A 17,197-nucleotide genomic window follows, 5' to 3' on the forward strand; every position below is an offset into this window, starting at 1 on the left:
TGTGAACGAGGAAACTGCGAGCATGCTCGCTAAACTTCCTGTGAAACGAACGATGCTGTATAAAACAAGTGTGCTCTGTGGATGTGGCATTAAACTTTAGTCCGTTTGCGTTAAAAATCCTAATAAAAATATCACTTATTACAAATGCCCTTGTTGCTTTCTTTTGAGAACGACTCTACCGATTTCACACACACATCTTTTTTTAACTTTCATAATACTCTGTAGAAGGTTCTCAAGGAAAAAAATACAATTTCCATTGCGTCTTTCACTTGCAATGCCGAAAAATAAATCACAAGGGCAATGGCGTTATCATGGCATCAATCATGAAAATTCATATTTTTCACGTCCCGACTGTATGTCGGCTGTTACCGTGCTGGAGTACCATCAAAAGTATTTATTGACGCACCAGAAAATGGAACTGTAGGGGCAATATTACGTCATCGTCTGCGGCGAATCGGAAAGGGCAATTCCACAGAAATATAATTCTTTATAAACATCGAGCGAAAGAGAGCGCTCTACAATACTTCTCGGCTTATAATTTTCCGGAAATTTTTATTCGTTGATCATTATTTTCATAATTTTAAATAGACATAAATATAGTGAAAGTTTGATAATTATACACACTTCTGCTTCAGACTTCGTGTTGTTACTAAAACCTACCGGCCCTAGGAAGAATCACTCAAAACTAGTAACCTTGTGTACAAAAAATTATTACAGTGAACACTATTATGAAATTACTTTTATATTTATTAAGGTTCGAATCGATTATTCATAGATAAGACCAAACAGTCGGACGGGTCAGCTAGTTTTAAATACAAACGAATAAATTCAAATTCAATTTCAAAAATTCTTTATTCAAAATACTATGGATTTTATATCTTGTTGACTTCAAGTTGAGTTTACCAGCTATTAGAATAAAATGCTTGAGTTGAGATGAAAATGCGAAAAAACCTCAACGGAACTACGATTGTTTTAAATAATATAAAGTTACATAATTTAACAAACATTGTAATAGCTTGGAAGCGAATACATCATTCTCAAAGTGTGATATCTTCTATGAAATCATTTACAGAATAACCCTTAGCACCACAGCAGGTAGACGCGGCGTGGGTAGGCGCCCCACAAGGTCGACCGTGGACATAGGGTTACGGGAAATCAAAAGATGCGGGGAGCATAAAATCATTCATTGTGGCGATCTTTTGGAAGCCTATGCCTTGCAGAAGTCGTCAAACGGTTGGACAGAAAAACCCTTGGCGTTCCAATTTTTTTAGATCTAGCAATGGAAGCTCATCAGCACATTTTCTCAATTATAATACAGTATACATTGCCTATAGAAAGAAAAAAAATAATTTATTCAATATTGAAACTTTTAACATGATTATTATTGGTAGTAAATTTTGTTTTACTCTTTTGACTCTATTCAAAAAGGTTTCCTAACCCAATGAAATCGAGTGTTGTATGTATAAATTAAAAATAATATCTATGGCAATATAATAAACCACATCCAATGTGTTATTTAATTACGGATTCATGTTAAAGTCACTGTTTTCGCACAACATCCATCATCAACTGATTAATTTATTCGATACAAGATGGCTTAATTCGCAAACAAGCCGGTACGAAGCGTAATTGATTTAACGTAAACCATACCTATCGGAACCGTAATAAGGGTCATTATCACATACTTAGTTTTCAATTCATTTACAACAATTTAATTATTTAAATCGTAACTGAAAATAAACCGCAATGAAAATTATAAGTAACAAAGCATAGCATTTACAGGTTACAATAAGAAATATATTATAGAACGGCTAACAATTCATACTATTCCATAATAAAATTGTCTAGAAAAACAATAGATATAAAATGTTTAAAATTATAAATACTGTTTGCATTGAGTACGATGTTTTTGCGTGAAATAAATCCAAAGTTTAAAAATTATTTATGTAGCAGTGTTGATGATGAACGTGGGTAACCCCCCTTAACGTAAAACAAAAAAATCTAGTACTAGCGCTTTCTTCGCTCTGAATTGACTACGAAAGCATTAACAGAATCAATATTTTTTAAAAATTAAGAAAATTATATCAATCGTGAAATTTTCCCAGAAATAGTTTTCGCAACACGGATAATAAGTATTTTTAACCACAAAAAAATCTCATGTAGAAAATAACGTAAAACCTTACGAAATAACTAAGAATTGCTTAAACTTAACCATTATCCTTCATAGCATAAAAATACGTAAACTTTCGTGTAGTAAACTGGTTCAAAATCGTTTTTTTTACTTGAACACCAACCTCGCTCCAACCTCTAACTCCTTTGGAGTTAGTCGGTGATCAGTTTTGCGGCGACTATTTTGTCACTAGACGGTTTTATGTCTCGGTAGCTAGATATACAAGATCCTACCTGACAATTAGCTTTCAATTTTTATATAGCGCACCAAAAAACTAACACAGCTAAAGATGTGAAGAGAAACATGTTTAATTGTATTTATCAATACCGTCCTTGGATAAATTCTTAAATTATTATTGATACCTATGTTTTCCATTAGGTTTCTACAGGCAGAAAACAAGGTTCAATCCCATACATCAAAAAATCGATTACTTCCAACAGTTGTGAAATTGTTTCCCCGCCTGGCGTCACCAATATAGAAAGTCGCATGTCCGTAGTTAAATCAACTCTATTTACGAACCCGGCGGCCGTTAGTACGTGTGAATTTATTTTGTTTCGACTAGATATATGGCGCGGACCAATTAGCGATTAAAATAGACCGGACTGTTCACTGGGAATTAACAGGTATATAACTTACCTACTCCGTTATTGCAGGGCGTTCTTACGTTGACTATTAACGCTTTATATGCGAATATTAAAGTCGTTTCAATTCCCATTAAAGAACTTCAAAGACTAAAATGAACTTATATTTGCATTATTTATAATTAAAAACCAACTGTACTTAGAGACGTTGCCCTGTCATAACCATGAATAATCAGTACGCGCTTCAAAGAGAACATGTTAAACGCGCGAAGTTCACTGCGAACTGTCAAATGTGCAGCTTCGATAATCATTACATTTAGTAAAATATTGCTTATTAAAAAATGAATGAAGTTGATTAACACGTTCTCATGTTATGGCGTCATCATCATTACACTATGTCCATTGTTGGACATGGCCTTTTCAAAAGATTTCGATTAAGCCCGGTTAGAAGCGGCCTGCATCCTGGCTCTTCCGACTACTTTACAAGATCGTCTGCTAGTCCATGGTCTCCATACCAATACTATAAGACCTCATCAGTTCTGCGCGCTACGTGGCCTACTCATTGTCAGAATGTGAATACAGCTTTCTTATTTACAATGATCTAATTTATCGAAGGGTTATTCTCAGTGACAGCAATGAGTCACTATTTTTAAAAGGAAAAGATTGTAGTGGTTGGTCTGTTTTGCATAAAATCGCGAGAACTGTCAGAAGTTGATTTTATTTCAAAAAAAAAATCATATAGGATTTAAAAGAGAAAATATCATTACATAATTGTTTAATAAAAATGGTAAGTAAATATTTCCATATAAGCATTTCCCTTGGAGGATTTGAACGCTTAGGAAATCCGTTTATAAGCAAGTCTTTAAACATTTTAAGTGGCCGGCTTCAGATCTCACCGCCGCGTAATTACTAATGGACTGTGAAGCAGATAATTTCCTATTTTTATTGCATTCCGCTAAAGTGTATGTACAGCGGATGCTGGCAACACAAGATGTACATGTGACTAGGTTTTAATTTAGACATAACCTAACAAATAACTTGTTTTTGATTTTGTAAATTTTATTTTGGTTTAATGTAAAAATATATTGATTAATTTGCAATCGTTGACAATCTATGCTAATTTTTAAATATTTCATTTACTTTTTAACACTAAAATAAAAAATAAGACTATTGAACTGAATCGCATTACAAAAAAATATCTTTATTTTTACGTTTATTATGTGTGTTCGTAATAGAATACATAATTAAAAATGTTTTACTTGTTCAATATTAAAACTCATTCCCGTATTCTCAATTTAAAATTGACACGTTGACATAAAAAGTTGCCATAAATCATAAGATAATATTGGCGGGAAGCCCGAGTCGCATTATTATTAATTCGCTTGCGATAACAAAGGGGAATAATTAAAACATACATCATTGCGACATGTCAAGTTTTATTTTCTCGTTGCACTTATGACAAAGAGCCCGTCACTTTTGTTTTTATTAAGAGATTTCATTCATTACCCGGTTGACAAACGTCGTAAATAATGCACATTAAAACTTTTGCATGAAATGTTATTTAAATTATAAAGATGCCAATTATTAACAACTAAATTAAATAATAAATATATAAGACTCAAGTTTATTTTAAACATTAATTTACCTTGATAGTTTCGGGTAGAAGTCTCTTTGGAGACTAATGAAGTGTAAATCTGGGCCATAAAATAAAATGTACCATACCATACTCCATCTTCATAACGTTGGCTTTAGAGAACATAGTCTTTGACACATATATTTAAGTATTTTTATTAAAAATCGTATAGAGCTTCAGTTCTGCCTTTAGTCGAGATTTACGAGCGTTGATATTACGATATTAGGCGAAAGCTTTCCCGTAGTTTCAACATAAGGCAACCAAGGAATACCGTAGAGTTTTAGCAAGTAGAAATTTGGTTTACCCCTTTGGCAGTCCCTCAACCTCATTTATATATATATAAGGCATTTATCCCTGAAGATAATGTCTACAATGAATTTTGAATTGTAAAACATTATACTATGTAATTTAATTATTGCTAATATATATATAAATACACACAAAATTAAGTTATGCGAATATTAGTATTATAAAAAGAGCATACAGGACAGTCAATTGTCTATGATCCACTTCAAAGACCTAGATCGTTTCAGATTATCAAGCGACGGTGTAAAATAGATGCGGCGTAACTTCTAAATGGACATTCCCGCTTTCAGTTCGTCTATTTATTTTCTGCCGTCTGTAATAAATGCACAGCTGCGCACTCAGATATTTCTATTGCATTCGTGTGAATGGTTTTTACTTATTTTGCAATAGTTGTCCTGGACATTTCTCCCGACTCGATTGGCTTCGTGGTCTGACTATTCCTCTTCCATAGCACAGTTTATGGCTTCAATTTACATTACATAAAGTTCTTTACATCCCACACAATGTATCGATGCATTTTGCATAATTAATTTATTAAACTGGATAATTGGTTATATATGCAAAAGCAATAAATGTATAGCTCATTTGTAGATAAAAAGTTTTAAAGCTTTCACACCTATTTTGTATCACCCTGCATACAGTGACGACTCTGAAATAATTTAGGCTATTTTTTTCTTAAAATGCGGAAGATTTTTAATTTTAATATGATATTGTAATAATCCGAATTTCAAAAACGCGTTTTAATACTACGAGTATGTTAATATTGTTATATATTATTTCTGTGTTTAATTTTTCACCTATAATTATGAATATTTATGACGAAGCAATATATGTGGTTACGAATGAATTGCTGTTAGCTTGTATTTCTCTTACGGCTTGTTCGAATGATTCAGATTCAAAAGATGCTTCTAGAATAAGTTTGAAATTAGAAGTCTGCGTTTGCTTCAAAATAATACTCACAAAATAAATTCAAAGTTCAAGACATCATAGTGTATCTCGTGTTCGTATATACACAATTAAAAAAAAATCAGATGTGTTTATAATAGTTATAAACCATAGAAGCAACTCGAACATTTTAAAGTAAATATTTAATGGTGTATTGATAAATGTGTTTTGTTCCTACTCTACAATGTAAGTTGATGAACTTAAGATTTATTCATTTAATTCAGTGTCGACCGGTAGTGGTTCCGTTACAGAGCTTCTTATGTCAACTTCGTGCGTATCTTTGTTTTTTATTTCCGTGGACACAATGGGCAAGTGGCGAGTGCTTTATGAGTCCTGTCAAAACATAATTTTTTTAATAAAATTCCAAAGAGTATTTTTAATAATTATAACGAGCTCGTAATCATTTAGTTTTTTTTTATTTCTATTAAACTTTTATGATTTTCAGTAGAAATAAGCTTAGTTAAAAAAGTGTTTGTACCGTCATTTCAGCCGTAGAACATCTACTACTGGATATAGGCCTCCCTCATAGATTTCCCAAAGGATCGGTTGGAAACGGCCTGCATCCCACAAGGTCTGGACCTTAATAAAGTCGTGTTTCATCGTTTTAGACGGACGTTCTATACTACCCTTGCTGATCCGTGATCTTCACTTCAGGATTCTACGCCGTGGTCAAGCAGCCATCTATTTCACGCGCTGTACAATGTCCTGCGGCTCTGTTTCGTTTTTTTAAAGAAATTCTAAACACATGGCATGGTTAAACGACTATGAGCTTGTCAATGAGGCTCAAAAAGAGTTTTTGTACCAAGTTTACCAAGTTTTTGTACCGTAACGCTTTACTGGTACGTATGTATGTACCAGTAAAGCCTTACATTGGGCTTTTGTCCTAAGGCACTGATAAATATTTAGTCCATTTTGTGTTTCATAATTCGCGATAAATTTCATCACCACCTGTAGACGTTAATATTGTTCCATAAATACGGACACAATGACTGACTATGGCTAAATTTTATTATTTGTCACTTGTAATTCTATATTTTATCGCTCGCTTGCTAATCCACGAGTCCCGACCAGCTACAAAATAATCGTCTTGTTAACATACGAAGGATATTGACCAACGGTTGAAATGCAATAGAACGATAACTTATGCGCCCCGCCACTGTGGGTGCTTTCCACGCCATTATTCCCGCAGGTGTATAAATAGCGATGAAACTTTGACAGAAAAGTCTTTAATTTCAATTGAATAGAGAACCACTTTCTATGCCTAAGGTTATCTACTCCTCAATGACTTTTTTATTTAATATTTATAGTCTAAAGACGCTTGATACCGGCCGCTCTTTTGAAGGATGCTTTTGTCTAGAGGAGGACGTCGTGTGGCTGAAATAATGACGACGATAAAAAAGTATTAATACGGAATTTTTAAAAAAATTAGACGAATCAACAAACCATAAGTAAACTTTACAAAATAAGTATGCCAAAAACGATTTGGAATCTTTGATATATTAGATAATTAACATAAGTGATGTTTGCGGAAAAAATGAAAATTAAAGTGTTTAAAATTTAACTATTCATTTATTACTTCATCATCATTCATTTCTTCTTCGATTTGTTTTAGTCTTGGGTTCCTTTCATCTTTCATTTATTTCAGTTCTTTGGCTAACAGTTTCTTCTCTTTTAATAATAATAAGTTAAAAAATTACAACTTTCTTCTTTTATTTTCTGGTTATTTTCTTTTCTCAAATAATATTGTATGCATTAATTAGATGAATGCAATAGAAGGTGGGTTGGCTTTGCCTGATAATTCCATGTAATTTTTTTTTGTTATGCTTTTAGTTGGCATCTTGACAGCGTTCTCAAAATGGTTCAAGTATAAGTTTCAACCGAAAAATAACACTAATATAATTATTAATGTTAACATAACTTGTAACTTTTAAATGATATTTTTCTAACTTTACGAGTCAATCTCATGACCAATAACTGATTCATTATTTAACACTTCTAATGACGATAGTTGAGGTAGCAAAATCAGTAGTATTAGCAGTTGTAATAACAAAAAAAGTGCAAAGAGAATCTGATAATTTTCTCTGGTACTTCTTCTTTATGCGTTTGAGTTCACTTGAGTATGGGAGGAGCACGATCAACATTAACGCTGGACATAAATAGTAATCTAATCTACAGAATCTACAGACTTAAATGCAGAACAGGATCCTTTGGCTGATAATATTTTTTTCTGATAGAGGGTTATACTTATATAGATCTACGTTGAATCCTCGTAGAAGTATTCGCCGTTAATTTATTTTTCATTCTAATAGTTCTTCAATACAATCTTTCTGATTATCACCGGTAGCCGTAATACCAATGTCGACTCGGTCGATTGTTAATGGACAAAGTTTCTTTTTTCAATCCATATTTTTGAATAGAGCTCTTTTGAGACTGGTATTTTTTTATCCCTTATAGGAAGCATATGATCTCTGTCTCGCCTTATGTTGAGCGATAACTAGATGTACGATGGTAAATGCTTGCCTAGAAGAAACCTATTCACTCTTCTCTTGAAGACCCCTAAGTTTTAGTTGGCTGTAAGTAATGACGCTAGTAGATTGTTCCATTTTTTAGATGTTTACATTTTAAAAGTATTCGAGTAAAACGCTTAGTGCGGGTGGAATGAATTCTGATAAATCATGCTAAGCTGTGAAAATAATTCAGTAAACTATTTTTCATTCTAAGATATTAAAAAAACCCAGAACCAGTTTTATATTTAGATATCTCAGGTTTTAATTTTTTCAAGAAAAGCTATGGGCACACCATACACCGAAATAGCTTTTCTCAGTAAAACACTTGTGTCGATAGCTTTCAAAGTGTTAGCTAATTCATCATGAGAATACGCGTAGTTTTATTTAAACCTTTATTGTCCATTGACAACAGTTTTTAACAGTCATAGAGCTTTCTCTACCCAAATTGAAATAAAAGTCTGCTGTGTGAAATAAAATGCATGACTGTTAGTTACATTTGGAATGCTATAACAAAATGTTTATATTTATTAAAGTTACATAGCTAGTTATACACCAGCGGAAATAGTATCATGCAAAGCTTTCACAATCGCGCGGCAAATATAATATAGTCCTGTTGCACTTTTGCCAACTCTCGAAATCTGTTCTGTCAACAAGACAATTATTTTGGCGCTAATCTGGACCCGAAAGTTAGCAAACAGCTGATAAAAAATAAAGGTTCAAGTGGCATCTTTAGAATTATTGATATCTTTTAAATTCCCACTTATTATTTTAATCTTTTTCCTTGATTTAATTTTGTAGATTTTTGTTAGTTTTCCCCACATTTACACAATTGTCATTGGAATATAAAATAGAAAACTATTGATTTGGTTAACTTAAAACAAAATTTATTATCATCTTCGGAAAATATTGGAGAATATATTGAAGTAACGTTTATCTTTGGTAAACTGCATTTTTTATAAATGGTAACAAATGTGAACATTAAACTAAGTAAATACTGCTTACCAATCACTATTTCAAAATAACTAATCATATCGAAAATAAACATTCGGCGGACATGAAACACTAATAATTTGTTCCATGCCTACAATTTACTTCAAATGTTATTATATCAATTATGAAACAAGTAAAATAAACATACATAATTGATTGAACTAACTAAATTTTGTTATCGACAGGTATGTCAACAAAGCTATAAATTGAAATATTTCGAGTACTTTTGAATCATTGACAGATACCCTAAAAACTTTATTTTGTTGCAACACTGCAAGACACACTTCACTGTTTTATTTCTAAAACAGTTCTATTCATGAAAAAAAAAGAATACTGACTCAGACGTCTAAACTTTTTTTATCTGTGTCATAAATTATTCGCAGATTAATTTTATTAAATAGATTACTATAAATTATAAAACATTTGTAATAAAGATTTATCAAACCACGTTCCATAAACTAGCACACTGTTCAGAAACATCGCCATAGTCCGAGAACCCTAAAGCAGTAGTATTTTAAATCACGTAGGTACCTATTTAAAAATTCCGTGCACAATACACAACAAAATAAGAGTCCTTTTAACGTCTTAATTAAAAGATTATTTATTTACTTAGTATAATAAAATACATTCATGTTTAATCATGGTAACAAGTTACATTTGTTTTACAAACCTTCAATAAAAAATAATTTTGAGGTTGACACATATTTGACATTTCTATGACAGAATTACAAAAGTAGTTTTTCAAGAATTTGTTGGCATTCATTAGTGAAATTATTACCATACCGGGTACTTAAAAGGTAAAGTTTTTAAATATTCCGGTTTAGCATGTCGTTGCGCAAAACTGTTTTGTAATAATTCAAGATTTGTGTAGCATTTATTGAATTATTAGGTCTTGTTGGCTACGAAATTATTTGTAATCAATAGTGATTCATCCTTTCCTTTATGCTGTTACATTTATTTACGACGCATATTTATTTGGAAACCTTCTGCCCCGGACTTAAACGAAAACCAGTTTTCTTTACCTCATTTTGCAAAGGTACGTTCTGTAATTTAAACCTAGTATCGAATTGGTAAATCGACTAATTTTGTATATATTAAATATATTTCTAATTTAATGCAATTATTATCGTAGTTATTAAGCAACATGAATACAAAATTACAATTTTGAATACAGTTGATGCAATAATTTATGTAAATTTATATTTAAAATAGCCCAAAATCTGTACTTATTCTCTTAAGATCCAAGACAATAAATCTCATGATCCTATATTCTGTCTTATTTAAACCAATCTTCAAATATTTTTTTAACCTATTAGGAGGACCATAAAGTACTGTTGTTTCTGTTGACATATTATAGAGAAAAAACAATTGATTTTTACTGCTCGGGCGTTGAAAATTTGTATACTAGGTGGCAAAAGGTTAGTTGATAACGAAGGTGAATATATTGTTGATTAAAAATAAAAACTTGTTAAAAATGTACTTGTATAAATTTAACTTAAGGATGTGAGATTACTTTCCAGTCAACATAATATTTATTAGAGTTTAACTATCTAACATACTTCTTAATTGTTAACCATTAGGAAACAAGTAACCATAAATTTTTCACATTTAGGTATATTATTTTTAATAAAACCAGTAATATTTAAAAGTACAATTATTAATATATTTGGTGTATAAGTCAACTATTATGTTTTTACTGACTGCTGTGATCAGGCACCATGAGATATGTTCTCCATTTGTGTAAAGACTAAGTTGGGTCTGCTACTTGGTCACACATGATATGGTCACCCCTGTCACTAACTTAAGGTTGAACTTAAATTTTCATTGTTAAGAAATAAATAGTGTTAACATACATGCTTGCTCGCACCATATAAAAAGTTTGCCTGTAATTGAACTATGTTTAATTAATTTCACTGTACAATTTCAAGTATACTTAATTTTCAAATTAATCTTCCTTATTGATCTCCATCAATCTCAAGTTGCACTAACTATACAAAGATTAATCTGTCAACTGTCTATGGACATATCTGTCTGAACTTCCTAGGTGTGTATGGATCAGATCTGCCTGAAATAAAGGAGGCTACATTATAGAAAATCACCTTAAAAATACAGTTTAAAATTGCTTGCTCTGGATGTACTACAGACCACAGGATCATAAACAATAATATTATATTTATCATTTTAAAAAATCATTTCTGACAATGACTGGCGCAATATTGCAGCATACGAAGGATTAAAGGTTTATATCTTTTCTTGTTACCAAGCCTCCAGTACCGCAATAATTTTCTGATTGCTGAGACAGAACTTTATCAGGAGATCTAGCAAATTAGAGTAACAAAAAAATTAAAAGTTTGCTGTGGGCTCTTTTCAGATCAGATCGCATTTGAAACATTATAGTTATAATTTAAAGGGTGCCATTATCAATTTGATTTTTATTTCTATCAAATTAGAAACCCCTCACATTATTCTTCTCATAACAAACAAGTAATCACTATATATGATCCTTAGTGACTATTATTACAGAGACCAGAAAGTATTCGCTTCATTAAGTTGAATTCACACGACTACATTTTTAAGTTTTTATTTCAATCAACAATATATTCACCTTTATTATCAAAAACCTTTTGCCATTGAATATGCAAATTTTCAATGCTGGATCAGTAAAAATAAGTCGCTTTTTCTGGAAAATATGTTGACTGAAATGACATTACTTTACAGTCCTCCTGTCTGTTATCACTATGTTGTCTATAGTGACATATAATTCAGTGTGTTTATATAAAATTGAACACATGTTTCCAAATGTAAACAATTGTTAAAGACTAAGTCTGATATTTATTTACACATATTTACATCCAATTAATATAATATTCTCATAATAATTTAAATGAACTAACATTAATGTAATGTTTTGTTAAGGTCCTAGAATTAGTTTAATTAATCAAAATCATAATTGCTTATGGTGGGCCCTATAAGAACTCCAAGGTGATCTAAAGAAAGCTTCAAAGCTTTGCTGAGAGTTTGTATAAGAAATAAGGAAGAAACATGGTCACTGATGTAGCTTGAAGAATTGCTTATCGGATGTGTTTTCATGTAGCGATCACAATTGGTAGACTTAGTGTGGGCAGCTCCCCACTTTGTGGACTCATTGGTCCCACAACCATAGCTATGTCATCACATAGCTATAGCCAGGGCAAGTTGTTGGATGCAAGCAGTGCCAGACCGGTAATCATGGGAATTTTTATGGAGGGGTCAATGCCTTACAGTGGACATCTATCGCCTGTGATGATGAAGAAGACGTTGAATCATGATTGAGAAGTAGAGTAATATGTAACAGATAGAGAAATACTGAGTTATTTTTGTAACATTTGTTGCAGCACCAAAATGTCCGAGCGGGAACCTATCAGTGGTTCTAGTCAGAACTATGGAACTGTAGCACCTCCTACTGTCGGTTTTGTGGACTTCAGTCCCACAGAGCTGTACAACCTGAGTGAAGGCATTGCTGACAATGTCAACACCATAAATAGTGGACTCCGATCACTTGAGAAGATGATGAAACAAATTGGAGGGCCAAATGACAGTGTTCAACTTAGAGACAAGATGTAAGTAATGTTTTGTAACTAGAGGTAAGTTTAAATGTTGGCATATCTCAAAAAGCACTTATGTTAAAAATGTTCCGAGGCATCAATCAGTGAAAATAATACAAATAATTTTTCCTGCTTGTACACTGTACTACTGTACGCTTTTTTTTCAACAAATTGGAAGATTTTGGCACCAAACGAGACTTGGGGCCTTAGAGAGAAAAAGGCAAATAGACGCTTGGAAGGTGTTATAGACGGTTCTACCAAATTAGGAATAAAAATTACCTGCCTTCCTAATGTCCGAGAGTTTTAAATGATAATTTGTTCTTCACTTTTTATCACAGAAGAATATGTTTTTTATGTTTAGAAATATATGGTTCACAACTAGTGGCATTTGCAGCTGGCTTACCAAAAATTACTGTGACTGCTTAATATATATAGAAACAAATTTTAATTCCAGACATGACACTCAGCAAAACGTAAACAGTTCTGTATCGGCAACAGCAAGAGATATCCAGCGCTTGGGAGTGGTAGTGAGGCGTGGCGATAAACCACAGAAGCTTCAAGTTGAACGCCTCACTCAAGCATTTTGGGATGCACTCGCAAAGTATTCATCTGTTCAAAAGGTTTGTCAGTTTGGTTTTTACTCACTCTTTTTTTGAAGAAGCAGGAAAAAACTACAAAAAAAATATCTTTAAATAAAGTTAACCAATATAAATCTTTCCGTACAGTAAAGTTTCCTTATTCGCACTTACTTCATTCGCCGTTTTCACTATTTGCGGATTTAAAAAATATATATTCGTTGATCTAATAAGCAAATACATAATATAAAAAGATTTCAATAGATATCTTTCCAAATATGATTTGTAATTACCGCTAAATGGACTAATAAAAAAGGTATATTAAAATATTAAATTCACAGCCCACATTTGGCATGAAATGCAATGCATGAATGGCAAAAAAGCTTTATGATTTCTTTATGAACATTGATGCGTCTATGAAACGAAGTCTTATTTTAAAGAGACAAATTGCTAATGCAACTGCTGCGTATAAGTCTAAATTAAAGGAGCTGTTAAAAACTGCAAAGCAAGAGAAAATTACAAAATTCAAACTATTTTTTAAGCCTTTAGGTAATTAATCAAAAAATGTTTTTTATTTTTTTTATTTTGTCGCCTAGGAACGTATTTCTTATAATTCCATATAATTTAGCGTTCCGTATTCACGGTTTCTGCATTCGCGGCATATTTATGAAACATATACCCCGCGAATAAAGAACTTTTATAGTATACACTTCATCATTGCCAAGGATTCTTGTCATCACTAAGTGATGTAATCTATCCTTTGTTCAATCAAATGAGGGCGATCTCATTTCGTCTTTCTATTTTACAGTGTAAACAAAGAATGACTAGTGGTTTATTTTTATTTTTAATTCAAGGATGTACTTTTTGTACGATTTGTTAATGTTTTTTGTGCGGTACATGAACATTTGAAATTGGAACATAATTGACGAAGTTAATAATAACTTTTAACTTTTAATAATAAAAACAGTCGTCATAAAAACTTTTCTCCGAAGTTTCTTCATGTGACGAAAGCGATTTTGAACCAGTTTACCATAAGAAAGTACGAAGGATAATGGTTATATGTTTTAGCGATCCCCAGATATTTCATAACAGTTTGTGTTATTTTCAACAAGATACTTTTTATGCGGTATATTTTATTAAAGCTACCAGTAAAGTAATTTTGCGAAGTTTGATCGTATCTACCGCTCAAAAACAGGTTTAGGTTAATATTAAGAAAACAATTTATTGTACAGCAAGTTTCCGAGAAGATGGCGGCGCATATGCCTTCGAAACCTCGCGTGAGAAACGACCCTCAAGCACTGGAACAGCAAGCGATAGCTGATGATGAAGAGGCAGCTCTACTGGCTAACCAGCAGGCTCAGGTGAATATAGAATCTAGATATTTTACCGTAGTTTTTAATCCGAAATTGACAAGATGACATTTGACGAATTGGACTTACACCTGATGGTAAGTCTTACTCTATTTGTCACCGTGATGTATCTTTTCTCTCTCTTCTCTCTTCAGCCGATAGACGCTCACTGCAACGCATAGACATTTGTATATACCATAATCGCTACGCTAGACAAGAGGGTTTACAATAGTAATGTAAGATATATATATATATATATGACGGAGGGGGATGACGAACATCTGACGGAAGAGGGCAAGGAACGTCCTCCTGGTCATTCCTTTCCGTATCCATAATTCCACTTGAGGGTAGGTTATAGAATAGAACACAAGTTGTCGCGAATCACTTCTTATTTTTATTACAAATAATCGACCTAACGAGGGATGATTTAGATAAAAGAATTAACAAAAGAATAGAGTTGAGTGATCGCGATGTTCCCGGCGCGACGTGCGCACACTATGGCTGCCCAAGCTCGTTGCCCCGCAATCGCGCGCACACACGCCGATTACACCCGAACGTACACGACCATCAGAGGTTTTGGTACGCTCGGCGCTCCTCAACTCCGACACGTACACATATGTATGTATATATATATATATATATATATATAATGAATAATAATTTTAACAGCTTTTATTAACACTATGAGCAATGATATTCCAGCGGTAAAGGGCTGAGATCTGTGATCTAAGGTTGTGGGTTCATTTCCCGAGATAGAAACGATATATATTTCACACTTTATGCATCAATTATATGGATTACCACTGCGCACAAACAAGTTTCCAGGGGACCAGCAACAGGGTTCTCTGCGTACCATAATACCTCGATGCGATCGCCAACCCGCTTGCCAAGCGTCACGATTTTAGCATATCTATGTTTATCCCCGGAGAAGGCCCACAGACTATAAAAGCTAAAACCCAACAGAGGCTTTATATATCTCATATATGTACTGATGATTTTCGGTACAGTCCGTACGTTTATTATTAAAAAGCAATGAATATTAACAAAACCGGTTTTTTCGATTTAATCGATGTTATTTCTTTTCATTAAACGATGAAATAAATAAAAAGCCAGCATAATAACTCCGCTTAGGCATTAATTTAATAAAATTAATTCTTCAGGCTCGACTAGTCCAGTTTGAGACAAGCATGCTGCTAGAAAAGGAGGCGTACATTAACAAGATCGAAGCCGATGTTCTGGACGTTAATCAGATCATGCAGGAGTTGGCTGATATGGTCAGCGCACAGGCGCAAACTGTCGGTAAGAATATTTTTATAAAATTTATAATAATATATTTATTGCACACAAAAATCAGTAATTTAATTTTTAAAAACATACACGAAAAACCCGAAAAATACACTAATTATAAATATACCAATACCTCACTTAATGGTTTTGTTCCAAAAAAACACGACGCAAAGTGAATTAATAATATCTATAGCAAATCACGTAAAAATCGAAGATAGGTTCCAGGTTTACGAAAATCCTACTTTTGAAAATAGAATTGAACAAAGTAATTATTTAAAAAACAAACATAATTTAAGATTTTTATGCGGATCTCCCAATCAACCAATAGTAGGTCAAACATTAATCCTAATACTGTCTCGCTCGCACAGTATAACACACGTAAACCTGTGCGGGTTCACGAGTTGTACTAATGAGAAATGTATAGATATAGTGGCAAATCGATTGGGTCTTAAGGTTTGGGAAAGGAGACCATGACATGGCAAGCATACCGTGGAACGTCCATCCACATAAGTTTCAAATGATTTAAAAAAATCACCCCTCCTCCCCTTTTCTTACTTACATATGTTACCAATACATAGAATAAACTAATATAAAAAATATATTTGTCATTATAGATACAGTGGAAAGTCACATTGAAGCTGCTGGCGCGAGTGTGGAAGCAGGTGTTGATGAACTAGCAAAGGCAGCGGAATATCAAAGGAGATACCGTAAGAAAATGTTCATCTTCATACTTATAGGTTTAGTTATAGGCATCTTACTCATTGTGTGGATTGTCAGAGCGTTTTAGGTAGACTGTGATACACTGGATCCAATACCATTATTTTGAAATGGTTGCCCGGCTATATATTAACTATGCGATTAAAAATTTGGATTGTAACACTCTAATGCATTCCTTTATATTCATCACTTTATATTCTCGTCTTAAACAAGCGAGTCACTGAAAAAAAATTTAAGCAGTTTAATATTTTTTCGCCCAGGCTTTATGTCTGCTATACCTTTGTCATGTCATTTTAAAAAAAGAATAAGTGGTTGTTTATATAGTCTAATGATAGAAAAAACCTAAAGCCGCAATTTTTAAATTTCAAAACCGTATATAGCTCTGCATTCGTGTTGAGAAATCACGTTTTTTTTTAAAAATAATGCCAATATGTTTTATAAAAAAAATTAATATTTTGTATCAAAAAGTTGTATACAGTGAACAAAATCGTAAACAGACCTTTGTATGTGTTCTTATCGATGTTAACAATAAATATATCGTAATCATATAAAT

At 32.7% G+C, this 17,197-nt stretch overlaps 1 protein-coding gene across 2 annotated transcripts; it reads left to right on the forward strand.

Annotated features, from left to right (window-relative positions):
* Window positions 1-9,871: 9,871 nt before the first annotated feature.
* Syx13 (syntaxin 13) lies at window positions 9,872-16,960 on the forward strand. Of its 2 annotated transcripts, none has more exons than XM_068763621.1 (6): window positions 9,872-9,929; window positions 12,507-12,731; window positions 13,171-13,336; window positions 14,524-14,652; window positions 15,801-15,939; window positions 16,542-16,960. In XM_068763621.1, the coding sequence occupies exons 2-6, from the start codon at window positions 12,514-12,516 to the stop codon at window positions 16,712-16,714; spliced, it is 825 nt and encodes a 274-aa protein (XP_068619722.1). In that variant the 5' UTR covers window positions 9,872-9,929; window positions 12,507-12,513; the 3' UTR covers window positions 16,715-16,960. The 2 variants fall into 2 exon arrangements, with proteins under 2 accessions (XP_068619722.1, XP_068619721.1); XM_068763620.1 differs by lacking the exon at window positions 9,872-9,929 and adding an exon at window positions 9,936-10,168.
* Window positions 16,961-17,197: the final 237 nt, after the last annotated feature.

The sequence above is a fragment of the Battus philenor genome, unplaced genomic scaffold, assembly GCF_028537555.1.
Source record: "Battus philenor isolate CCGP_79_NKW_IND1 unplaced genomic scaffold, ilBatPhil1.0.hap1 SCAF_18, whole genome shotgun sequence".
Lineage (NCBI taxonomy): Eukaryota > Metazoa > Arthropoda > Insecta > Lepidoptera > Papilionidae > Battus > Battus philenor.

Excerpts from the sequence above, each read along its gene's own strand:
- Syx13 (XM_068763621.1), top strand. The coding sequence starts at position 12,514 with ATGTCCGAGCGGGAACCTATCAGTGGTTCTAGTCAGAACTATGGAACT. Across the intron at positions 13,337-14,523 it reads AGTATTCATCTGTTCAAAAG|CAAGTTTCCGAGAAGATGGC; the intron begins GTTTGTCAGTTT and ends TTTATTGTACAG. Across the intron at positions 14,653-15,800 it reads TGGCTAACCAGCAGGCTCAG|GCTCGACTAGTCCAGTTTGA; the intron begins GTGAATATAGAA and ends TTAATTCTTCAG.